The sequence below is a fragment of the Helianthus annuus genome, chromosome 4 (genome assembly GCF_002127325.2).
Source record: "Helianthus annuus cultivar XRQ/B chromosome 4, HanXRQr2.0-SUNRISE, whole genome shotgun sequence".
Lineage (NCBI taxonomy): Eukaryota > Viridiplantae > Streptophyta > Magnoliopsida > Asterales > Asteraceae > Helianthus > Helianthus annuus.
Window position 1 is genome coordinate 205,744,594 of NC_035436.2, and position 26,047 is coordinate 205,770,640.

Genomic DNA, 26,047 nt, shown 5'->3' on the forward strand with positions numbered 1-26,047 from the left:
ACACACACAGTGGGTGTTTTGAGTTTTGTTTATTTTAAACACAATTTCCTTCCATCTTGTCAAGTTTAGTCCCTCTAGATTAGGTGCTTATTTATTTCTAGCCATTTTCCATTCTTAGGCATATATCATAACACATTCTTTAACTAAATAAATTTAAAAATAAATTTCTAACAATTATGCATAATTTATCACTTTTGGGGTGTTACAAATTTATTATATTTTACAAGTTGAAGCTTGAAGCTTGTGATTTAGACATTAATAGAAGTACAAAAGGAGAGTGATCTCGTATACCTACCAATACCTCCCGATCGTTAAGTCTAATGTCATTTTACAAATGTTAAGTTGTTAAATCGGCCGTGTTGTCGGTTCACCTTCTATAGTTGGTTGGTCTGATCTTAAAATCGGTTGGTTATTTAATGGATACTAAAAGTTAAAGCGGACTTCAATACGTTGTTATTGGTTTTATATGGTTAACTCAAAATCCACTAGTTCATTCGTGTTTGAACATTAGCTCGTAACCAAGTTGATGACAAGGGCGATTGTCGTTTTAACCAATCGAAGTATCCCATCCGATTCAGTTTTTAAAAAACAATGTGAAAAGAGATCGATATCATGTTTTAAAATCCCATTTTTGCCACTATCAAGTAAATCATATGAATGATCTCGGTTTTCCCAAGGAAGTTTTAGTCAATCACGGTGTAGAAAAGAGATCGTACATTATGGGGCGTTATATCACTAGAGCCCGTAGTCATAAGCCCCTACATTATCATTACTCAATTAAGTAATTTTCAATTTTTTTAATTAATGTCTAACTTTATAAAATTAAAAACCATTTCATTAAACTAAAAGAAAAAACATTACAATAAAATAAATAAAATTAAAAAAAAACATTATACTAAAAAAAATTAAAAACTCAAAGGTTATATTTTTTTTTCGATTCGCTCCTTTTATGCCAACGCCATCTTTAACGCTTTTCTGGTTAGGTGATCGTGCGGTTTCGAGTAGAATTCAAAGTTATGAGCCCATTGTTTATCACGCATAATCTCGGTCACTTCGCGGTTTTCTTCCATACGTTTAGTCCCTAGTTCGTGTATGTCTTGAAGTCGTTTATTTATCTCCAAAAATGCATTAGTCATTTCGGATCCCATCGAAGATGACTCGGGCCTTTTCGATCTTGCACCGCTTCTTCTTCCGGCGGGTCGTGGTAGCTCTTCCGCCGGCTCTTCCTCCGGAATATCATCGTTCACGTCGTTGCTTCGAGCGTCGGAGGTTAGCGTTTTGGGTTCACCCGACTCATTGGTTTTTGATCTCTTTGACGGCCTTTTATTTGCCGACCGACCGGTATTCGTAGGGACGTTGGCCCATGTGGGGCTATTCCGAAAAATTTGCCAACACTTTAAGTACGGGAAATTGCCTTGACTTTGTGTATACTCGACTAAGACCGCTTGTGTAATGCCCTCGTCCTTGTGGTCACTTTTCCATCCGTTAAAAGTGCGTTGGTAAACGGATTGGAAATTCGTGCACTTCTTGTTGATATCGGTCCACTTGCCCGATATCGATTCTGCCAGCCGGTATTCGTCTCCTCTACCCATGAACCCGAAAAAAGTTCTTGAATTCGGTTCCAAAAAATGGTTTTACTTTGATTGTTTGCTAAAAAAACAAATAATTAATTCAACAAAACTGAAAAAAAAAACAAATAATTAAAAAACTAAAAATAAAAAACAGAAAATAAAAACAGAAAAGTAAAAAACGGAAAATAAAAAACAGAAAATAAAAAAAAAGGAAAATAAAAAACAGAAAATAGAAAAAACAAATAAAATTACCTATTATGGGGTCCTCCGACACGTCGATCCAAGCTCGGGTTAACGCGTACTCCTCTTCGGCATCCCACGTTTGCACATTTTTTTTCACTCGGGTGGTTTCCGTTTTCTTTTTATGTGGGCGTTTTGTTTTTCCTTTTTGCGTCTTCTCTACTTCCGGTTGTGTTTCCGGAACAACCTCGGTCTCGTGTAGTGGGGAGCCGAATGCTTAAGCCGATTCGAATGCTTGAGACGACCCCATTCCGTCCGTGTTTTGATTCGGGTTCCAACCGTATAGATTCGGGTCCCATGAGAGTGGTTGATTAAAAAGGTTTATGAACCTAGTATTATGTTGATTAAAATCAACAAAACTGGATCCGTATGGGGTGGGTAGAGTGGGAACCAGAGACACGGGACGGGTAGGATTGCTACTTTGGTTCGGGTCCGCACTCGAACAGGGAGGAATAAAACCGCGGTTGAAGGGTTGCATTGTATAAAAATTCTAGATTTAAAAAAAAGTAGAGAGAAAGAGTGTTTGAAAGTATATTGATTCTATGGGATTTTATAAAAAAAAATGGGAGATGGGGGTATTTATATGAGAAATGGTGAAACTAATTGAATTAATTGTTTTTTACTTTATCACCGCTATGGACATCACGCTGCTAACATAAAATATTCCTATAACGCCGCCTTTTGTGATGTGGCTGGCGCTATGGGACGCCATCCCTCACAAAACCTCCTCCATCACGCCCAATTAGACATCTCCTTACAATACTATTTCAATGTTGTTTCCCCAAAAAATAAGATTAACAAATTGATAAATTATATATATTCAAACCCCCATAAAATAAGATTAACACATTGGTAAATTATATATTCAAAGGAAACGATGACCAACTACATGTGATGTGATGAAAACCCTTTATCTACAATAATCCCCAATGGATCTAACCAATTTCAAAATTTTATAATAATATTTTTTTATGCCATATGGAGTTTAGGTTTTAGAGATTGTAAAAGGTACATAATAATTTTGAATTTTTGAGGGGACCTCATAAAAATCATATCGTTATCCTTCATCAACTTCCAACCCCGGCCATGCTAGGCTTTAAGTGCATATCAAGAACATACCTCATCATTTGTATAATTCACTCGGTTTCTCAGCAAACGTATTTTTTAAGAATTCTTCTAAACAAACTAAAACGACCAAAATCATTTAACGATATTAAAATAGCCAATTGGCAAATATTTCCTACATTTAGAGATGCATGTTATGCATTTGGATAATGACATGGAGTACACCAACGCAATGGAGGAAGCAAGGTGCCATGCTATTATTATTGAATGGGTGTACCTATCTACACACCATTTTGTCTATTTAGTTTACACACCAAAAAAGGTGTTTTTTGTCCTTATATCCACACCCTGCAGTGTCGAACTGTGACCAAAACGCGGCGTTTTAGTCCGGTTAGCCAGACAAAGACTGACGGGTGTCTGACGGGTCTGTTGACCGGACCAAAACGCCGAGCTTTGGCCGCGTTTTGGTCCTATCAACCAGACAAAAGACTGACACCCGGTCTGGTTGACAGGACCAAAACGTGGCCAAAGCTCGGCGTTTTGGTCCGGTCAACAGACCCGTCAGACACCCGTCTGGTTAACCGGACCAAAACGCCTCATTTTGGCCACAGTTCGATACTGTAGGTGTGCATATAAGGACAAAAAACACCTTTTAAGGGTGACTATCTACACACTTGGTGTGTAGATAGTTTGGCCCTATTGAATACCCTGTCTAGATTTGATATTGTATGGGAACATAAATGGAAATGCTTGTCAGTCGACGTTCTTTACAAACAACGAAAAATACATAATGTTCTAGGTATATTATTTTATTATCTGTTAAAAAAAGTATGCTAAATTTATATTGAATTAATTTTATTATTATTATTATATCTTAACATTTTGTTTTTAGTTCAAATAATTTTTAAGACAATTTGTCTTATGTTTTCTTTTTGTTTCATCAATTATTTGTATACATTGCATTTTCCAATTATTTACTTCGCAATAACTCAACATTACGTTTATTTACAAGTATGTCGTACCCGATCATGGTCTTTATCTATTTTAGATAATCGTTTGTTCACGAGGAGCTATGTTACGACCACGGTTGTAAGAATCGTTAAGCGTTAGTCGGTCGATAAGGTACTTACTAGCGATTAATGGGTCAAAATAATTTCACAATATTTATAATAATATTTTTATTTTATCCCAATGGGTCTAAATAATTCCATAATATTTATAATAATATTTTTATTTTGTATAGGGTTTAGGTTTTAGGAATTATAAAAAGTACATAACAATCTTTAAGTTTTGAGGGGAACTCAAAAATTCGTACATAACAATCTTGAAGTTTTGAGGGGAACTCATAAATTTGTATCGTTCATGATAACAATCTTATTCCGATCTTCATCAGCTCCTATCCCCGGTTTATGCTAGGCTTTTGGTGCATATCGAGATCGTACCTCATCACCTGTTCATCTGAAAATAGCAATCAATCTTTAGTTTTATGCATCACATCTTTTACTTTTTTTTTTAACGGCAAATTTCTTTTTATTTCTGTCGTCTGTGAGACTTGAACCCAAGACCTTCCCCTCTCAAGGTGTTTTACAATGTTCATTTTGAGTTTGATATTTATGTCTGAGTTTACCCATATATAATTCATTGGTTTAAGTCCAACAAGCTAGTCTCTTATGTGTAAGAGATATTGGGCTAAATCAATTGGCTGTGTCTCGATGTACTTAACACTCAAAACAAAAAAAAAAAGTAAAAACTAAAAACGCTTTTGAAAAGTATACTAAACATAATAAAGAAAAACTAAAATCAATGTTCATTTTGAGTTTGATATTTAGATTTCAATCCACCTAGATATAAATTCTTGGCTTAAGCCCAACAACTCTATTATATAAAAGAGTAAAAGAGACATTGGGCCCAAATCAATAGGGATGACGTTTTTAGAAAAAAAAAATATATATATATATATATACTATATATAGTGAAAAAGACCACAAGTATAAATCAAATAAAAAGTGTCATATTTAAAAATGTTATAATCTTTAGTTTCCATCAACTTTAAGGTTTTGATGGTATTCTTATGTTGATTTCATTTACCGCTTAAAAGCTCTCTTTTAACCTGTTTAGTCTGTTTGTTTACCTTTTAATAAGGCTCTTAATGGTTCAGACCTCTTACTGGTTCAGCATTTAACGGTTCAGACTGTTTGTTTCGCGAGTTGATTTCTGAGTGGTTCAGACATTTGCCTCTGAATGGTTAAGCATGATACTGTGTTTGAATGGTTAATACCTCTAATCTGAATTGATCAGACATTTGCCTCTGAATGGTTAAGCGTTATACTAGCTCTTAATGGTTCAGATATCTTACTGGTTCAGCACTTAATGGTTCGGACCTCTTATTAGTTCAACACTTAACCATTCAGAAGTTGCCAAACAGCCCCTAAGTGTCTGTGAAATCACATATGCACTTTTTCATGATTTAGAAATCATCAAGCATTTAATTTGACATTGTATTTTAATAATGATGTTACTAAAAAAACATATAACCCTGCCCGTTCATGATATCTAGCCCCATAGAACCGAACGAAAATGGAGGGTGGTGGCTTCTATTTGATAGTTTAACTTTAATAAAACAAGCAAACAGACACAAGTACTTAAACGAACATAATTTCTTGTTTGCGTTCGTTCATTAACAAAATGAAAGTGTTTATATTCGTTCATGAATATTCTACATGAACATAAACGAGTGCAAACGAACACAAGCAAATATAAACAAACACGATTTAGCATAAGCAAACACATACAACCACAAACTAAAAGTAAGTAACAACCTTAAGTGAAAGTAAAAATATGATCACTAATCTAAACCTTAACTCATTTGATATATATAACCCATGGCTTTGTTAGTGGTTAACCGAGCATATCAAATCAGAAAAATTAGGCTGACTAATAACAATAAAAAAAATTAGGCTGAATGGGCTGATGAGCTAATGGGTGATTGGCCAGTTAGTCAATTAGTATTTTAATAACTAATTAATAAAGTTAAATTAATTAGTAACTGGACATATATAAACACATACGTAAATGAACGAACAAGACATGTGTTTATGTCTAATTGTTTGTTTACAGAACATGAATTCATATTCGTGTTCGCTCCATATCAAATAAACGAACTTCTTGTCAAACAATTTTCTAGACGTTTAGTTTGTTAACGGGCCTAGCCACATCATCACCACAATGTAATCAAGTTAACTCTTTATATTGATGGAATAATATTCAACATTAGTTTTTTAATTCTTTGATGCTTTTAAGTAACTGATAAAACTAAAACTAAATTACTTTTTTATGATCAGATAACACGTAAATATATCACCTCAGTTTTATCTATACATGATACATGTAAAAACGGTAAATATATCGTCCTTAATTCCTTTTAGTACATTGTTTTGAGATTCACTTGAATAACTAGTAATCATGTTGTATAAAAAATATTATTAGAAAAATAAGAAATACATACCCGATGGAAGCATGAGAGAAAAGGTTGCATATATCCCTGCCATATTAGAATGACTAAACGATAAATGTTAAGAAATATATAATATAATATAATTATATAATGAAAATTGAAACATGTTGAAAGTGATTAAATAGGGGTATGGATGGTGTTTAGTGTTAGTTTTGGGAATAAAAGGGTTCATTGAACCTGGCCACTACTCGTTAGCTTCATCACTAAGGTAGAGTCAAAACTTACATGTCATTGTGCATTGTGGCCTTACAAAGGTTAATTGCTAAAATATAATTATATAAAATAATTCCATTTAGTTTCTTTTCTGAATATGGACAAATGTACCACATATGTCAGCCAAACTCGAGTCAAGCCAACTAATATAATTTTCTAGTCAACCTGAACTCGCTCGAGTAAAAATGAAAAAGTCATCAAAATAAGTGAACTCGGCATCCCAGGTGAGCCCACGTAGAAAAAGCGCAACTACACCCTCAGTTCTTTCTTTTTTATGACTATGACCTCCATTGCTCATCTAACAACATAGACAAATCTCACATTTTGCGTAGACAAGTGAGAAGTTGGGCTCCCTAAATATTATCAATGTTTTTTGGCCGTGTTGATTGTGAATGAGAGAAGAATTCTTCAAGTAAAGGTGGTCATGTGAGGTGATTCTAGGGTTGGTTGCTACTTGGGAAATCAACCAAAGTAATCAAATACAAATTAAAGTCGCAAGCTAGTGATAGGAACATGGGACAATATTGGTTGATATAGGTTTAGATAGCATGGAAGTCATAACCATGTCGTTCATGATGACTAAGCAAACCACATCAAGGATGATGAGTCCTTAGGGTGTAAGGCAGTGGTTAAACACTTTGGAGTGGTAAACTAAAAAACCGGCCAATCAGAGCGCGCCATGTCAATCAGTGAAAAGTGTTTAAACTTTGGTGAAAAGTGTTGGCAATGGTTTAGACATTTGATAAAGTGGTAAACTTTTTTTTTAAAAAAAAAAAGAAAAAGTGTGATTGGTTGAGAGATGGAATGGACCCCACCCACACACCCCATATCTCTTTCCTTCCTCCCTTACCGATTCGGCATGCCACCACCGATTTGGCAAAGTTTGATGATTAAACACATGTTGGCGGTGGTGTTTACCGATCGGTAAAGGGGTTTGCCACTCTTTACCGATCACCACACCGTATACCCTTAGGCCATGTGTAGTGGTAAATCACATAACCCTCTTTGGTGGGGTTATACGATGAATGACAAAAAAGTGTAAATGGGGAGATTGGGGGGGGGGGGGGAGGAGGGGGTTATGAGGAGCTAAAGACTCTGTGATCAAGTTTTACATGTTTATTTTTATGCACAAGTGGGTATAAATTCTAGTTGATTTACGTATAAAATATAAATTTCCCCGGAAATCGGTCGGGTCAAATATAATATGTTCTTATGCTTATTCTTATATACGTTTTCGGTTTGCCTACATTTTGACGTAGATTTTTTTCGAAACGCCGCGACAACCCGCATAGCAATTTACTAGTTAAAGCTAAAACTTAACTCCTTAAGTTCTTTATTGAGCTACATATAGTTGGACAGTGGCGGAGCCAGAAACTTTTTCTTATGGTGTCATTTTTTATGGATACCCCGGTTTATACTAACCCAGAGTCGAACTTTTTGGATCGGTTCGGATCTAGTCGGGTCGAATCACATAATAAAACCAAATATCACAGTAAAAGTACAATGTCAATGAATAAAAACACATAATAAAATTACAAAATCATTTGAAATATATAAAAATTTTCATTTAATAGTTGCTCTGTACTCATTTTCATGTTTTGAAAACGATTGATAATGTTTTCAACTAGTATTCAAACATGCACTTCGCGACGGGTCGTAGGAGGTTGAAGATTGGAGCCCACGCTTCGCGGCGAGGTCGTAGAGGTTGATGGCGAGGATGAATATATTTCATGATGGTAAAATTAAGCATTCAACACAGTTAAGGGAACAATTTAGAGTTAAAAGTTCCATTTAACTATAATAAGGTAAATAAAAAAATGAATATTTGTTATCTTGTATATTTTATATTGAAGGGTTAAAAAGCAACATGATTAAATAACCATGTCTAGAATTAAAAGTTAGCTTTAATTATAATAAGTAAAAAAGAACTAAACCTATAAAAAGGATAAAAGAACAGATATTTGTTAAAAAAAGAAAAAAAAAATAAGTTTATTAACTTTTTTTAAACTTTAAGGACCGTATGATAACTCTATTGAAGTTTGGTGATCGAAACATAAATCGCTTATAAAAAAATTTAATTATTATTAAACTTACCTATGGTAAATCTATTAAAGTTCAAGGGTATATGTAAATCGTTTATCAAAAAATTATATAGTTTAGAGGTTGTGTGATAACTTTATTAATGTTCAGGGTTAGAAACGTCAATTAATTATAAAAAAGACAGTAATATTATAGCCTTATAATTATCAATTAAACTATTAAATGATCAAACATAGATTTATTACTATTCATGTTTTGAATTGTTATAGTGTAGAATGGAAACTTGCAAAAAAAAAAAAAAAAAAAAAAAAAAAAAGAAAACCCTCTTTTTCATTATAACAAACAAGTGCAAGTAAGTGGTGTCGCTCATAAAAAACAATGGTATTGTTTGTAAAAAGACAATGATGTCGCTCGTAAAAAAACAATGGTGTCGCTCGAATTTTTCGTATTATACGTCGTATTTGCTACACAAAATTCAATGGTGTCGGGCGATACCGTTGTTCAAAGTGTGGCTCCGCCAGTGTAGTTGGGCTGTTGAAAAGCATTGAAATGTACTTGTAAAGCCCATAGACATAATATATTTATCTATTTCAAATCCTTTTAGGGATGTCATGTGAGAAGCATTGAAATGTACTTGTAAAGCCCATAGAGATAATGTATTTATCTATTTCAAATCCTTTTAGGGATGTCATGTGAGGTACCGCTTGTTCTTGTAATTTATTTTCTTGTAATTGGTAGATTTCTTATCATTAAAAGTGACACCTTAAAGGCTTAAATCTATGTTTCATCACTAGTTTCTTGTATTTATTTATTTGTAAACATTTGTTAACAGAATCATATGTAACAAATAATGAGTGTTTTGCATTGGTGCTTTTTATTGATTGTCGATTACATGTAAATCACGTGAAATATTATTACGATTTTATCTTTTACCATAAGTAGAAGCATGGTTGTAAAACAATGTCTCCAAGGCCGAGTACTCCCCGAGTAGTCGCTACAAGGAAGGCTGCCGAGGCGACTTTCTTCAACTCCGACTAATTACTCGGAATTGAATAACATAAAACATAATTTCTATGCCTATCATATTAAAGAATGAATATTAATTTCACCTATTTTGTTATAATTATTAGTAAATTTATGCTATTTGACATATATTTAATTTTCGAAAACTAATTTCTTTATAATTTAGCATGTCCGAGTACTTCCCGTGTACTCTCCGTCTAGGCCGAGTACTCTCAACTCCCCGGTTGACCGACTAGGGAGCGCCTAACGACTTTTGCAACCATGAGTAGAAACACTAAAAATAATCTATACCTTAGAATAAAACAAAACAAACTTATGTCATTTGTCCTATTCTTAAAAACTTTATTGCCATGTGTCATCTGATTGTATGTATGAATATTCATTTGAGCGGCAATGTATTGTACGTGTTTTGGCAACTCGCTTTTCACTTTCATTTTATCTCAAATAATGAAAGTTTCCATCCTTCTCTTATATTATCTCAAATAATTCTACCAGAGATCCGAATTCCATCTTTCTCTATAATCATCTTCCAAAATATATGAATGAGTTTCCATGTTTAATGATGATTGGTTCCATAAACCCTAGATCTATAAATCCATACGTATTCTGCCGTTTCTTCACATCGATTCGGTTGTTAATCGATTTATCAATCATCCTCTGTTTCTTCACATCGATTTGGCTGTCAATCGATTTGTCAAGCATTATTTAAGGTACGATTCTTTAATATGTATGCATATTTCTCTGGTCTTTAATCTGTATCAAATTTTAGGGATTTTTTTGAATATGTTTTTGTATCAATCTCTGATTTTGTATCGATTTCCACTGATTTGTATCAATTTTTAGGGCTCTTATATTAGGGTTTTCTTATATTGACTTATTCTGATGTTGTATAAATTTTTAGGGCTTTTTTTTTAATATGTTTTTGTATCAATCTCTGTTTTTGTATCGATTTCCACTGAATAACATAAGTAAACATATGAATCACTGAATTTTGTATTGATTTTCCACTGAATTTTTAGGGCTCTTACATTCTGCTAGATGAGAATTGGAGGCCAACATTTAATTTGTGGGTTGTTTATTTGGGTCAATCGATCGAAGGAAAAACAAGGGCCCACATGGATTTGTAATCGATTAGAAAGGGTTTTACTTGATGGCTTTTAGTAGAATTTTTGGTAGGTTTCAACGGTTGGGACACAGAAGCGGCAGCTTTGCTGCTGTGTTTGTTGAACGCACAAGACCAAGAAATTAGGGAAGAAATTACTTTGTTGGTCAATGCGAGACTAAGTTCGAGGACAAGGAAAGTATTTTAGTTAATTTACTTTTAATAAACATTCGTCATATAAGTTCTAACAAAGTGTCGTTTTTTTCATGGTATCTATTGTTCAGCTTTCCGAGGTTTGTCGTCAAAACTATTTACATAATTACGAGGGAATTTATGACTTATTTAGTTTAATGAAAGTTTGGTTTTGAAGATGTTTGGAACTAATATTAGGTGTAACAAGTCAAAGCAAGTGATTTTGCTCTAAGTTGGGTTAGGTCTGCTCAAAAGACTTGCTATATATTTTTTAATATGTAATGTGCTTCTTACAATGCTTACAAAACTCATTCTATTACAATATCTGGTGTAATATATATTTGAGCCTAAAGTTGTTATGCTTTGGTCATTTTAGGACCAATATTTATGTTTATTTAATATTTATTTTGAAAGCTCTCTAATGTTGGACTTCTTGGTTCAGGTACCGTTCATGTGATGGCAAGACGGACTTCAAATTGTAATGATAAACACTTTATCCATTTTATATATTTAGTTATGTACAAATAAAGTGTTATATATGATTAGAGAAATTGTAATATTAGGATACTTGTGACTCTTTGCGTGTTTTTAGTTTGACCAGTTTCAGAAAGAAAGTTATTAAATAAATAGACTCACTCATAACTGATCTTTCTTTATAGAGGAAATCCCTATAGATGATCATGCTCTCATTGAATAAAACTCTGTAAGTTGTGTATTTGATGGTTTAAGAGCTGCATTTGAGATTTTTATTTGTTTTCTAGATTGAAGGGATTTTTTAAACAAGTTGACCTTGACTAGAGGTGGTAAACGGGTGGGTTAGTTAGGCTAGGTGATGATATCTTTTTTGTTAAGAGTTAGACGGGTCGGTTTGGCTTCAAATTCTTTTTCTGCAGAAATTTTATATATATTTAATGTGTCAAATGTGCTACAGACAAAATTCTATTATTTCAAAAAATTTACGTTTTTTGAATAAAATGATTTAGTTAATTAATTATCATTATTTTATCACTTGCAAAAGCTTTTCATGATGCTAAGCAGCAGTTAAAAGGTGGTTCTATTCGGTTCTTAATGAAACAAGTGTGATACTTACTTTTTATCTAATAATTCAGGTACCCGCTTAAACCATGAGTGAAGTGATTACTGATTATTGCAGTTGTTGGTCTTGCCTTGAAGTCGAGGTATGTTTCTAGAATATATGTCCAGTGTTTAGTAGAGGTGGCGAAGTAGTATGTTCAGTAGAGGTGGCGAAATAGTTGGTAGTCGTGTTGGGTGACATGTTTTGAAAGCTTTTTAAAACCTGTTGGATGCACTTAGTGGTGACCTTTACACGCATATGACACCACAAAGGGGCGTTCTTTTAAAAATAACTGGTGGTCATGTCACGCATTGCGCATTGGCTTTTGGGATCAAAACGCATCCAAGCGCATCACACATTTAAAAAACAAGCTGCTTGATTCAGTTATTTTTCTGTTTATTATTTTACTTGCATACATTTATAATTAAGTCGCGCAAAGACCTCTATTCTCATGACTTATTTTTTTACTTGCATACATTTATTATTTTACTTGCATACATTTATAATTAAATCGGTATTTTATTAATACTGTACCGAACCGAAAGTACCGGTACGGAAAAAGTAGGTACCAAAAAATATTTTCAATACTGAAAAAATTCGGTATCGGTACCAAGTACCAAATGTTTATCCCTAATCATACGTTTCTGGAATGGACCTGGTGGTCTGTGGTGATTATGAAGTTTGGGAATTTGTACTACTTAACGGACGAATGGACCAAAGGAAAAGATCTTTGTCTAACCTTTGGACATTTTCTTTTGTTTGGAAAGGTTGATGACTATCTTTTTACTTTTTACCATATCACTTCTACATCCTGATGGTCTACAACTTTGTGAGCCAGAAAAGCCAGTTAATGAAGATGATAGAAGATCATTTCCAAAGTTGAGGTTATTGAAATTAAAAAGTGATTCTTCTTTAAATATTGAAGATGATAAAGATCAATCCGGGCACCATGTAGTTGAAATTGGAAGTCATACTTTTGTCCTACAGCTTTGTAATGTTACTTTTAAACTTCATTTTTAATTTATAATTCAAATATTGAATACATATTTAAATACATTAATTAATTTTAAAATATTTTGTTAAATTTTGTTATATCATTTTCCAGAGAAGTTTATTACTTTGGCTTGATTGGATAAAGTCGAGCAACTCAAGTGAAGATTTTCGATGCATCAATTGCGAAAATACAAATGCGAGTGGAACGATCTGAAGGTAAGAACTAAGAAGAGGTATGCTCTGAGAGGATGGGAGAAGTTCATGAAAGAAATTGGATTAACAAGTGGTTAAGGATATAAGGATGAAAAAGTATGTTACTAATTTCAAATGCTTAGGTTTGTGATATTGATCTTATGGGCTGTTTAGGAAAAAAATGATTTTTTGAGGATGTTTAGCTTCTGAACTAATCATGTTTAAGATAAATGTGTTTTGCTATGAAAATTATTGTGTTTTTAGGCAATGTATACGAATATCTATAAGGTTTTATCAAGTCCATGTTGATCTTATGGAATCTTCGACCGTTTCGATCCGCACCATTTCAACCCAAACGGTTTCAACCCGTACCATTTCGACTCGAAGCGTTTTAACGCGAACCATTTAGAAACAGAACTGTTTGGAGTTGAACTGTTTTAACGCGTACCAGTTCGGTTTTGGGTTTGTACCGGTTAGGGTCGTGTATTGTCTGTTTGGGACCTGTTTTTTTGAATATGGACACTTCCATAGGTTATGAAATATCATTTGGAGGTAAGGTTATTGTTTTTGGTGGTGCTTTTAGACAAATTCTTCCTGTTGTCCCCAATGGTGGAAGACAAGAGATAGTGAATGCCTCGCTATGTTCGTCATATTTGTGGAGTAAATGCAAGTTGCTAAGGCTAAAAAAAAACATGAGATTAACCATTGGACGCTCTACATCTGATATTGAAGATATCAATAATTTTGCCAAGTGGCTTTTGGATTTGGGTGAGGGAAGTGTGGTTGTCCTAATGACGGGGAAGCATCAATTGAAATACCACCGGATCTTCTAATTAAGGACACCTCTGATCCCATTTCATCTTTAATTGATTTCGTGTACCCTTCAATTTTAGATAACTACAACAACCATAACTACTTTAGCAAGAGGGCTATACTTGCGCCTAAGAACGAGGTTGTGCATGAGATAAATGACAGGTTGTTAGCGTTATTCCCAGGCGAAGAAAGAGAGTATTTAAGCTCTGATAGTCTTTGTCAGACTGAGAATCCTAATTCAACACAGCTAAAACTATACTCACCAGATGTGTTGAATGGTCTTAAAGTATCAGGTTTGCCTAATCACAGGTTAGTACTCAAAGTTGGTGTGCCAATAATGCTATTACGTAACATTGACCAACAAAATGGTTTATGCAACGATACGAGGTTACAGATAAAAAGATTATACAACCGTGTCATAGAAGCAGAAATCATATCTGGAGGAAATATCGGCACTCGCACCTACATACCGAGACTTAATTTGATACCTTCAGACAAAAAGATTCCTTTTGCGTTTCAAAGGAGGCAATTTCCGATAGCTGTGTGTTTTGCGATGACAATCAACAAAAGTCAAGGGCAGTTGCTATCAAGGGTTGGTCTGTACTTGAGACAACCTGTTTTTACGCATGGTCAGTTGTCTGTGGCTTTATCAAGGGTAAAATCCAGAGACGGAGTCAAATTGCTTATATTAGACAAGGACGGCAAACCTACCGATAAAACATCAAATGTCGTTTATAAGGAAGTGTTTAACAAATTGTGAACTTTCTCTTCTTTGTTTGTTTTCAATTACGTGTAATGTTGATAAAGATGTTCGTAGTTCAACGTTTATTTAATTAAAATGTTTACTTAGATGGTGTTGACTAATATTAATTTATTGTTGGTCCACCCGTGTAACACACGGGTACTTAGACTAGTTGGTAATATTAAAGAAAGATAGTTAAAAAAAACCCAGAAAATTCTTTTTTACAAATACAGTAACCACTCAAATTTCAAAATTTTAATATTATATTATATATATCTTAAACACAAAGGTCGGTGGCTATACCAATTTACTATATCTGCCCTTACCTAACCAACCAAATTACAAAACTGCCCCTAAGAAATCTCTTTTGTTATGCCATCATCTTCCACACACTTGCAAGTCCTTCAATCTCTTTCTTCTACGCAAACAAATCTCTCATCTCTCTCTCTCTCTCTCTCTCTCTCTTTCTTTCTTTCTTTCTTTCTTTCTTTCTTTCTTCCTTCCTGTGCAACACAATCTTAAAAGAGAAAGTCGGTGCAACCGTGCACCGACATTATTACGAAATTGCCCTCGATTAATTATTTCTGTTTAATATCCTTTCAGTCTTCTCAAAAGGGGTTGTTTTCTCTGTCTTCGGAGGAGTACCACCATGGAAGGCTGGGATCCAACCACCAAGGCAAAGGGACAATGTCAAATTTTTTTCTTTTTTGTCATTTCTATTGCAAGATATTCATGGCAGGATGATGCTGCAATATGCTGCTCTGATCTGGAGTGAATCAGGGTACAAGCAAGGGCATCATATCTCCCCGATTACCTACTGTGCGTCCCCAATACCAACATTCAATGGCGGCGATGGTGTTTTCCGAAGATTCTAAGGGTTGACGGCTCCTGCCCGGTTCTGGTAGGAAGCTAGGGTTCAGGCCAATTTCCGGTAACTCAAATGCGCTTCCGATTAACAAACACTGGCCCGAATATATGCCAGGTCTGAATTTTTGCAATCATTTGTCAATTTTGTTTTCTTTTGAATATCTATATGGTCTGTATTGATTCTTGATCCAATGATTGTTTTAAGGGTTTTTGTTCAACAAATCGATTTTAGATCTATTGTGTATTGGTTGGTGGTAATTTTTTTGTTTGTTTTTGCTTTTATTTTTATGTAAAAAAATAAAGCAACGATTTCGGACTTGCTCTAATTGTTATTCGGCATTTTAGAATGTATTTTTGGGATTTTGGTACTTAGAAAGTGTATGCACGCCAGGTGTTTGTGAAAATGCTTCTATTATTTGGCAGTTATATAACAAAATTTACATTAGTTTTATGGCTCACTAATGAATACACAGGTGGTTATGGCACAATATACACATTAAAACAGACGGCACGACATTTGTTGCTAAATGTAAGGAGCTGAGTATTCAGTTATGCTATGCCTTTTCGGTTCAACAATGTCAATATTATTTATGATGCAAATGTATTCAGTCATGCTATGCCTTTTACCGTTGACAATCACGAATTGCAGTTACCTTTTACCGGGTAAGCTTTCGATTTAACTTCTATTTCGCAAGTTATCTCAATCTACGACATTTGCATCAACCGTCAACAATTTGTTTTTTAGTTTCCCCCAACTAAAACCCAATTTTTTACTAAGTTGTAAATTAATACATCTTGGTGTAGGTATAAGTGTTATTTAATACATTGGCTCATTTGGTTAGAAAAAAGAAAACATGTGGACATCCGCCACAACCACGACGGATCTGAACGAGATCCGCCATAGCCACGGTAGATCTAAAGGAGATCTGGGTTTTGTGGACAAGAAGACACACAAAGACGACAACGGTTAGGTGGTGGTGGTGATTAGGCGGTGGTTGGCGGCTAGGTGGTTGGGCGGCTTGATCTGACTTGCGGTGGTGATTGGCGGTGATCAGAGGTGATGACAGTTGTGTGGTGCGATGACGACGATGACGGTTCGATGAGGGTGGGTCGGTGATGATGGCAGTAGTGTGGTAAGAGTCAACAAGTTGTCAAATATTATTTTGGCTTAATAAAACGTTTCAGGTCCGTCTAGATTGAGCCTCGCTGTGCCCGGCCGCCTAGGCGCGCGCTTTTTGCGCTTTTAACAACATAGATGTATATGTGTGTGAGAGGGGGGAGGACCGGCTTGAACGTCCGCAAGAGGACGCCGACGACGCCGACGGGGTGTGGAAATGGCGTGCAGGTGCGGCCCTTTGAAGTAATAGCATGCGTTGTGTTTTGGATGATAGGGGCGTTAAACACTGTGACAATGGCAATGTGAGCACGAAACTCATGGTTGGAATACTATAACTATCTAATGTCACCCTCACAACCATCTTAACAATAGTATTTTCAGGTTAAGCGATGATTTTTTTACTCACTTAAAGTTTGAGCTAGGAGAGCTTCAGTTTGCTGTTCAAAAAACTGAGGTGTGCTTTCTTATTCTACTACAAGCTTAAATCAAATTTATCGATCTCGGATTAATTAATTGTTCATCATAATGTGAGTACCAATGATCATTGTAGGATATGGAAGACAGAGTGATTGACTTCGAAGCACTACAAAAAGTCCTTCTTGAAGGAATAGGTTATTATCTTTATAATAACATATTCGAAATAAGTTCCTCTAGACATTGTTTCTGTAAAACAGTAACATATCTGTTTTGTGTTTTAATTTTGCAGGAGCTTATGATAAACTGCAAGCTAACATAGTGAAGGCAAAGGATAAACCTAAACACATCATATAACGCTTGGACTAATCCGTTCGATATTTGCGAAGTACCCGCGCCGCAACGCGCGCGGGTCTTTTTACTAGTAATGTACTAAAGTAATCTATACAAGTTACCACATACAGTAGAAACTCGATAAATTAATACTCGATTATTTAATAAACTCTTTAAGATAATATTTTTTGCCGGTCCTGACTCGGGGATAGGGTGCTAAATTAATAATTCGCTAAAATTATAAGATAATACATTTTTGATAATTTCTTTAGACCCCATATAAAATATAAATTAATAATTCCTTATATATAGCATATTACATGAATAATTTATGAAGGTTTCTTAAAAAATGACTTAATTGTCTTTTGTTTTTTGTTGAAATCAATTTCCCCTTGAATCTCGTCTCTAATTTTCCTTAGCATGGTAATAACTTCTGGTGTTGTTTTCTGATAGCTCAACAAGAAATTGATTTTGAGTGAGACTTGGATTATCCTTGTTGTGCTTGCATAATGCTCTTCGAATGTCGTCTGTCATTGTTGTTTTTTTCACACCTTTAAGATGGGAAGCCATGTTGTGTGTATGATTTGTTTGTGTTAACCTATTTTGATCTTGTATTTATATAGAAAATATTTTTAATGTCCATAAAGTGATACATTGAACACAAGAAGCATAATAAGGTGGGAGATTGAAGGTTTCTTTCAAATTGGGCTGTTCATTTGATATACATGCATTGTATACAATAATTAAGTGGAAGTTGAAAGGTGTTTGTAAACTAAGTATTCTACTATAGTTAATAAAATATTAATTAATATATAAATTAATAATTATTAATTTATCGATTAATTATTAACTCTTTTAATTAATAAATTTTGGTGATCCCAAGTGTATTATTTTATAGATGTTTCTACTGTATGTAAGTAGAGATCGGTTCCAAACCCGAACCGGTAGAACCGACCCGTACTCGGTTCCAGTTCCAACCCGATGTATAGAAGAACCGGTTCCGGGTTCAAAATACCCAGCAGTTCTTACCCGGTTCCATATTTCTTGATAATAAACGGGTCGTACCCGGTTCCTACCCGTACCTGGTTAGTACCCGTACCCGGTTCTTCTAGTACCCGGTTCCACTGTACCCGGTAATAAGTTACGGTTAGAACCGGTTACTAGCCGTTAGAATTGATTCTTGGAGGTTGCAAAAAGCATTAAATGCCAAATGTGACCTTTGGAACCGGTTACTATCCGTTGGAACCGATTTTTAAATTATATAAAAAACCAATTTTTATATTATATAATCGGTTTCCAACGGTATTGTAAGTGGCAGCTTTTTGGTTTGAAAAAACCCGACAGAACCGGTTCCAAACAGTACCCAGAACCGGGTCCAGAGTACCCGTAACCGGTTACATCGGTTCTAGTTTTATTGACGACTACCCGGGTTTAACCCGGAACCGGTTCTTCAGAGAACCCGGTTCCCCTAACTAGTATCAGTACCCGGGTACGGGTAGGAACCGATTCCGGGTATTAATAAAACCCGATTATGCCCATCTCTATATGTAAGTAATTTTGATCTTGGTTTTTTTTCTAATGTGAAGATTGAAATTCATTTAAATTTTTAAGTAATTTAACAACAAAATATTCTAAGTTAGAACTAAAAATAATCGGTAATACAGATGCTTTGCTATCTCAAGATAAACAAAAAAAACCTTTTAATTTATTTATAACTAGCCTAAGATCCCACGAGTTTCGCGGGTGGCTAAACACAAATATATAATATCTATTGGTATTGAAGCTCATGTAGGTCATCACTTTTTTTTGGCCTTTCAAACTTAGGCTTCACGTCTAAGGGTTGAAACAGGTCCCAAACAGACAATACACGACCCTAACCGGTACAAACCCATAACCGAACAGAGTGATCACTTCCCTCTCCAAAAACCTGTTACATACCAGGGAACCTTTAATAGATCAACGAAAGGTCATGGTTTTAATCTTTTGATTGACATCAAGTTTATATAAACTTCAATATCTAAATTCTTATTTAAATTCATATTAGTTCATATAAAACTTTGCTTGCATATGTGTAAACCCAAACATGTCTTTTTAAGAAATAAATTAGAATAGTTTCGGTACTAACGTAAATATAATTTACACTTAATAAATGAAAAAAATGAAAAAAAATCACAACTTTTAAAGACTTCTTTATACGCGACATTTGTTGTTTCATCTGTCGGTTTGTCATCCTTATCTAATATCAGTAGTTTTTTGACTCCATTTCTGGTTTTTACTCTTGATAAAGCGACACATACAACCGACTATTAGTGAAAACATATTGTTCCAAAAAAATTAATTTTCAAGTAATGAAGCTATTATATTGACATATCAGTTAACAATAGTTAAAGGAAGACAAAAAAAAAGTTTGAAGTTTTTGGGTTTAAGTTTCAGGTATAGGGTTTGAGTAAGCACAAAACATGTATATAGTTTCGAGTAATTGGGTAATCGAGCCGAGTATCATCCAGTCTCATACCAGTCTCTTATCCGCGAAAACTTTTTTCTAATCTCGTACGGCATACACGGGATGCTTCACGTATACCCGTCTGTCTCGAGTATATTTATTTGATCCCTAGAATTCATATTCAAGGCAAAGAAAAGGTTAAGCAAAACAAAGCAAACATGCCTCTAGATGACCAGGAAGTATGATAGTCAGGAAACATTATTCTAGTAACCCACCCAATGTTTTAAAAGCTTTTTGTACTGTCTCGAATTTGGCTCAAAATCGGCCTAACCGGGTGTATCGGATGGTTCAGCCGGCTGTACTGGACGGTTTAACCGGTTCTACCAGAGTACTGGACTATTCAATCGGTACAGCCGGCCAGTTTGAACCAGTTATCTAAAACATTGAACCCACTTTCATTATTACTACAAACATAATTCTAAAACAACTCAAAACGCGTGTAATTCTTGAAGCAGGTCTTTCGTGTTGCGTGCTCCCATGAAATGTCAATTAAATCAAAAATCAAACTAAAGAAAAATTTATTTTGTTTTCTCCATCATTAATCATCATCATATCACTGCACATGTTTTTTTCAAAGGCAAGTTTTGTTTCAACACCAAAAATTATACACAGGCCCAGCAAGTTAGTGTGATCCCAGCATTACAAAAAATAACCACTCACTGTTCTAAACATAATAACCACACCCAGACCCAACACAGATTATAAACTGTTTTTTTTTTCAGCGATCCCGCCCCATGCCTTGTAGTTTGGATATGCATTTCACCCACAAATAAGATGTTTCATGGGTTTCCCCGAATATCACTGCACATAATAAAATGAAGTATATATCAAGATTATAAGGAATAGGGTGAAACGGTATTTGTGATACGTTAAAAAAAGGAAAATAATCTAACAAATGAAGTTAATATTATAACTTTAATAAAATACATTTTTCTAATAAGCAAACACACATAAGTGATATGATCCTATAATTTATTAAGTGCATAAATATTTACTAAATATTAATTTCTAGCTAATATTAACATATAGTTTAAACAGTAATTAATTCCATAAAAGGTTAACAGTAACATATAACATAACTTATACTTTTAATTTCTTTAATTTTTAGTTTTATGGTAATTACCAAATCCATTACATTGGCTAAGATGACTTGTAATTTTGCAGTTTTAGTTCTTGGTTTTGAAATGGTGTAACCAGGGTCCGCTCAACGTTTTTAAAGGCCTAAAGCGAAATCAAAGTTTAGGGCCCTTTTTCGAATAAGAGCTCAACTATTAAGGTATAAAAGAGCTTATTACAAAATTGATTAGCGAACTACTGTCTACAGCCATAAAATAAAGTAATCATGCATTTGCCAATGAACTTTGCAATATAAAAGAGAGACATACCTCTTATTTCCGGATAAACTAAGTGACTTTTGATCCTAAATAAAAACGGTGGACAACCCAAAGTATCTGCATGCACCTTTTGCTTCTGTCGTCACAAAACCATAGAATTCCTATGTCGCTGCGTCACACGATTCGGAAGGCTTCAACCCAAATCGGGTCTCGTTCCGCTGTTCGTTCTATCCACCTGACCCAACGTGTGCCACATCTGCTATTGTAGAGTTGGGCTCGTCGTTCACCATCCGTTGCGGTTGTAGTTACCTGTTAAGAAAATAAAGACCTTTCAATATGCAAACAATGAAGATATAATTCAAGATGAGAAGAGTTTTACAAATCTACAACCAAGTTCAATAGCCTTCTACAGTCAACTGAATCAAACGAATCGACACCAATTAACCAACTGAATCGAGTGCGGTTCTGAGTGTTTTGCTCATTAAATAATTAATTCTTCGCCTAGAAATTCAGTTGATAAATAGAACTAAGGACATTCTTGTTGTTTTTATTAGGTCCAACATAAATCAATAGTCGAAAGTTGCAATTTTTTGATGAACTACAAACCATTTATTAATGCATTTTAACTCTTGAAACAACATATAAAGTATTACGACCAGATTTACCAACCCAATTGCTAGCACTCTAGCAGCAAGTTTGTTACAGAAGAAATTAAGTACAAATGAACTTCAAATATTTTCGAGCTATTTTTTGTAAGTTTTGTTTTAAAATGAAATGTTATATGCACCTTTGATATATAAGGGCATATAAGTAATTTTGTTTTACCCTTTGTTATATAGACTCATATCTTTAACCCAGAATAATCAGATAACCATAAGCATTATGAGTTTAACAACCTTCATTATCGCTGACAACCAACGTCTGTGCCTCAGTCTTCCGTCGGTCTTCCTCTGACAATTGTCCCTGCATCTTCCAGAAACAAAAATCCACGAAAAAAAATACAAAATACAAATCAATTAAATTAAATACAAACCACAGAATACCAAATCATCCAAATTAGTGTCAAACTCTCTTACCAAAGTTTTCTACATATTGCTCATCATAAATCGACTAATCATTGGAGATGAACCTGCGATGCTACTCAGTTCCTACTTTTGATAAGCAAATGAATGTTAGTCGCTTGGATTTGCGAAAAGAAAAAAACACGAATAAAAATAAAAGCGCGTATAAATGATCAACAGTTAATGAACCATTTATTTTCTTTTCGTTTGATCGAAAAGTACATGTAAATGAATCATAGACATGTACATAATTTCAGAAAACCCTAATGCAAAACAGCAAACCCATCTTCAGAAAAAACGACGACCAAACTTACCTCAGCGGCAACCTATTCGAGAACAGCGGCCAGGTACACACCTCTGATGGCATAACATTCTGTTTGAAAACGCTGCCACTGCTAGGACTTAGCCACATTGCCATCATACAGCAGCTCCGATCCACACTACAGGACCATCGCTGGAATAGTCATGATTTGTTCCGGCGAAAGCGATAAAGAAAGAGACTAAATCCGATGCCCTGCATGGTCAAACATCATCATCACCATCGTTCTCCCACAGTACCTTCAATTATGGATCTAGGGAAAAGCTTGCGTTGATGCACACATTCAGTCAACTAAAATCACATAAAGATAGTTTTGAAGTTGTCAAATTTTCACACCCCCTCTAAAAACTCAAAAATATCAAACCATATAAAATACATATTGCAATACCGTACACTAAGATCAAGGTGTATTGCCACTCAACATATAGCCAAGAGTAAAATTATAAGTAATGGAGATGCAAATTGATATAATTAAATGAAAAACATGTGAAATATCATAACACATGGAGGGTTTATATAACCAATATTAGCATATGGTTTATCAATTTCAAGAGAAATATGAGACAATAGGAGGTGCGACCTTACCTGCCATTTCATCGGATAGGCCGCTGGTGGTCCGTCGGAAACTCATTGGTATCTTTCTAACCTGATTTGTCGAACCCTTTCTCTCTTTAAATTTTGCATCTCTATATATACCCAACATCCATTTATCACAGGAATTGGATGGATCTTCAGGATCACAAAGGGTCCGAGAATTCATGCTCATAACTTAAAGAAACATTCAAAAACCATAATTATTTAATCTTTTACTTTTTGAGTCAAGTCACAAACAAATACAAAAATGTAACTGAATTTAGGTAAAGATTATAGATACATAAACTATATGACACTATTTAACTGAATTTAGGTAAAAGATTATAGATTCTACATTGACTTATACTGAAGATAGTCAATAGCTAATTGCGTAAACTAAAGCAAGAATGGGTATTGCAAGTACTGGCTGCCTCAAACTTTCTGAAACAACACGGGCTCAGGTCAAACCACTTTTTATTCACATTTTGACCATTTGATTAGACAAACATACACCTGGCTTTAAAATATTATAAGAGACTTGTACATAACCCAGAAGCAAAACCAAACAATGACAAACAAAAATGACAATTAATAACATAATAATGATAAAAATATCAAAGCAGTTACTCATCTGATCACGTCAGAGTTTCTTATCAGTTGGATTTTAGCCTAACACAACTAGCATGTTTTTTTATTCCATCAATTGAAACTACCAAACATTACTTAATTATTTTATCATGAATTCAACAATTAAAAGAAAATTGTAAGAATATACAGTAATAATCGACTACATATCCTAATTATATTAACCAAAATAGAATAAAAACAGATGAAAAGGTTAAACGAAGCATCTTACTTGAGTATAGATCGTTGATTCACAACAAAAAAGGTTAAACTGGAGACTGAAAGCAAAATTAATCAAAGAGGATGTGTAAACTTACCGAAAATCTCCTTGTATTTATCAAATGAAGAAAAAAGAATCATCTATCGAGCCCTAGATCAAGCCTCCACAAAAAAACAATCAATTCTAGGGTTTAAAGAAAACAATGAAAGATAAAAGAAACCCCAATTTGATAAAACAACACTCGATTAAATGTAATAATGACTAAATAAAGCTTTCAATTTTAATTTTCTAGATTTATTTATTTTCAATTCTAAGCATCACAAACTGATATGCATATTCTGGGATCCAAAGTGTGTGTAACATCCCATAAAGTTTAAAGAAAGAAGCAAATACATGCCATCAGTAACATCAAATCAAACATGATTCAAGATTTCAGACGCAGGGTCAAGATTTCAAACAATAAAAAGATGAGCATATATAAAAAACATCAAACACAATTCAAGATTCAGATTTTCGACCAAATAACAGTTGTTTAAAAACCCTAAAATACGAAGATATACGAATGATAACTAAATTAAAGATTGAGAAAAGAACATATGTTTTGCTCAGTTGCTTTAGATTGAAATCTAGGGTTTGTGAATGGATCAGAGATAGATAAGAATCATGTGGAAACAACAACAACAATCGCAAATCAACCGGATTGAAACACAATCGGTAAATTTTATACCTGACTGAGGCTATCTTCAGCATCTTTGCATTCACCATGATTGGGACTCTGTTGCTCATAGAAAAACGGCATTTGAAAGATCCGCCATTCCATTAGAATCAATCAGTAATCCTTGAAGAACTGGTGTGAATTCCTTTAGGGTTTACATAGGATGACGAAGGAGGAAGAAAAGAAACTCCAATGATAATGATATTACGGTGATGAAGAGGGAAGAAAAGGAAACCCCGATTTGATAGAAGTGAGAGAGGAAAAATAACGCTTGAATGAATGAGAAGCTTGTGAAGAAAGGAATAACATATGTGGTTTTAGCGCTCATTCTTTTTCATCAGGAAGTATTAGAATGCCAGGTGGCAATTAGTGGATTAAAATTATGCCAAGTGGCACCAAAATGTATTGTTTTAATATACATAATAGATTTTTCAAAAGCAAATAAAATATGGCAGAAAGACTAAAAATAAGGAAAAGATGCATGAATGTATATCACAAAAACAATCTCAAAGCCTATAAAGACTCCCACTCTTTCCACTTACAGCCCCCATTCTTCAATCATCACTTATTTCCCATGAATTTCTTCACAAATCACATTTCTGAATCCATTGAAAATCATCACAAAAAAAAATGCCCCCAGAAGATGGCACCACCTCTGCAACTAGAAACACGGCAGCAGGTAGCAGCGGACCGGCTTTGAAAAATGTAAAAAATAATACATTTTTTCTATTGCAATTCTATTTAATATTTGTTTTCTCTTTGTTTCATGTGAGTTGGGCTTATCTACTGGACTACAAATGGGCTTGCATATTGGACTGAATGGAGCTGGGCTTTTATATTGAACTGAAGCTTGGAGCTGTTTCGAAGACTCCGGATAACCCGGATGTAGTTGCATCTGGATAAGTATTAAAGGATCTCGGGGGTTGTGAACCAACTTCACTTTTACATCTTAGTTTTCATCTCTATGCTTTCTCTCTCTCTTGTTTAGACGATTAGGGTTTGTAAGAGAATTACACCGATTCTCGTTTCAGTTGTTGATTCCTGTATATTGTATATACAGATTATCATATTGATAATCTGTTTGTGAGAAGTGTTGTGAGAGTTAGTTCTTTGTAAATCATTGTATTTCAGATTCGTTCTGGGTTTTAGAATTAATAAAATCTTGCATCTCTGTTCTTGATACCAGTTATTT

The 26,047-nt window shown here is 34.4% G+C and overlaps 2 protein-coding genes and 3 long non-coding RNA genes across 9 annotated transcripts; 3 read left to right on the plus strand and 2 right to left on the minus strand.

Annotated features, from left to right (window-relative positions):
* Positions 1 to 4,150: 4,150 nt before the first annotated feature.
* On the minus strand, positions 4,151 to 6,480 carry LOC110935350. Its single transcript, XR_002589061.2, has 2 exons — positions 6,382 to 6,480; positions 4,151 to 4,334 (listed from the first exon to the last, which is right to left on the minus strand). It is a non-coding gene; the product is annotated as an uncharacterized LOC110935350 (long non-coding RNA).
* Positions 6,481 to 10,082: 3,602 nt separating this feature from the next.
* On the plus strand, positions 10,083 to 13,469 carry LOC118491242. Of its 2 annotated transcripts, XR_004890933.1 has the most exons (5): positions 10,083 to 10,376; positions 11,403 to 11,438; positions 12,070 to 12,138; positions 12,874 to 13,026; positions 13,141 to 13,469. It is a non-coding gene; the product is annotated as an uncharacterized LOC118491242 (long non-coding RNA). The 2 variants fall into 2 exon arrangements; XR_004890932.1 differs by having other exon boundaries at positions 12,070 to 13,026.
* A 266-nt stretch (positions 13,470 to 13,735) lies between these two features.
* Positions 13,736 to 14,793, plus strand: LOC110934230. Its single transcript, XM_022177411.1, has 2 exons — positions 13,736 to 13,997; positions 14,114 to 14,793. Exons 1-2 carry the CDS (start codon positions 13,736 to 13,738, stop codon positions 14,791 to 14,793), a joined length of 942 nt encoding a protein of 313 aa, XP_022033103.1.
* Positions 14,794 to 15,086: 293 nt separating this feature from the next.
* On the plus strand, positions 15,087 to 17,688 carry LOC110938182. Of its 4 annotated transcripts, XR_002591243.2 has the most exons (6): positions 15,115 to 15,757; positions 16,116 to 16,305; positions 16,447 to 17,061; positions 17,141 to 17,213; positions 17,310 to 17,370; positions 17,466 to 17,688. XR_002591243.2 is itself a non-coding variant. In XM_035988829.1 (5 exons), the coding sequence occupies exons 2-5, from the start codon at positions 16,898 to 16,900 to the stop codon at positions 17,528 to 17,530; spliced, it is 372 nt and encodes a 123-aa protein (XP_035844722.1). In that variant the 5' UTR covers positions 15,091 to 16,305; positions 16,447 to 16,897; the 3' UTR covers positions 17,531 to 17,688. The 4 variants fall into 4 exon arrangements, 3 of the variants coding, with proteins under 3 accessions (XP_035844723.1, XP_035844722.1, XP_022036340.1); XM_035988829.1 differs by having other exon boundaries at positions 15,091 to 16,305; positions 17,132 to 17,213; XM_022180648.2 differs by having other exon boundaries at positions 15,098 to 15,757; positions 16,116 to 17,061; positions 17,132 to 17,213.
* Positions 17,689 to 20,554: 2,866 nt separating this feature from the next.
* Positions 20,555 to 25,209, minus strand: LOC118491243. The gene is made up of 7 exons (XR_004890934.1): positions 24,868 to 25,209; positions 23,309 to 23,491; positions 22,719 to 22,918; positions 22,420 to 22,491; positions 22,240 to 22,312; positions 21,395 to 21,652; positions 20,555 to 20,810 (listed from the first exon to the last, which is right to left on the minus strand). It is a non-coding gene; the product is annotated as an uncharacterized LOC118491243 (long non-coding RNA).
* Positions 25,210 to 26,047: the final 838 nt, after the last annotated feature.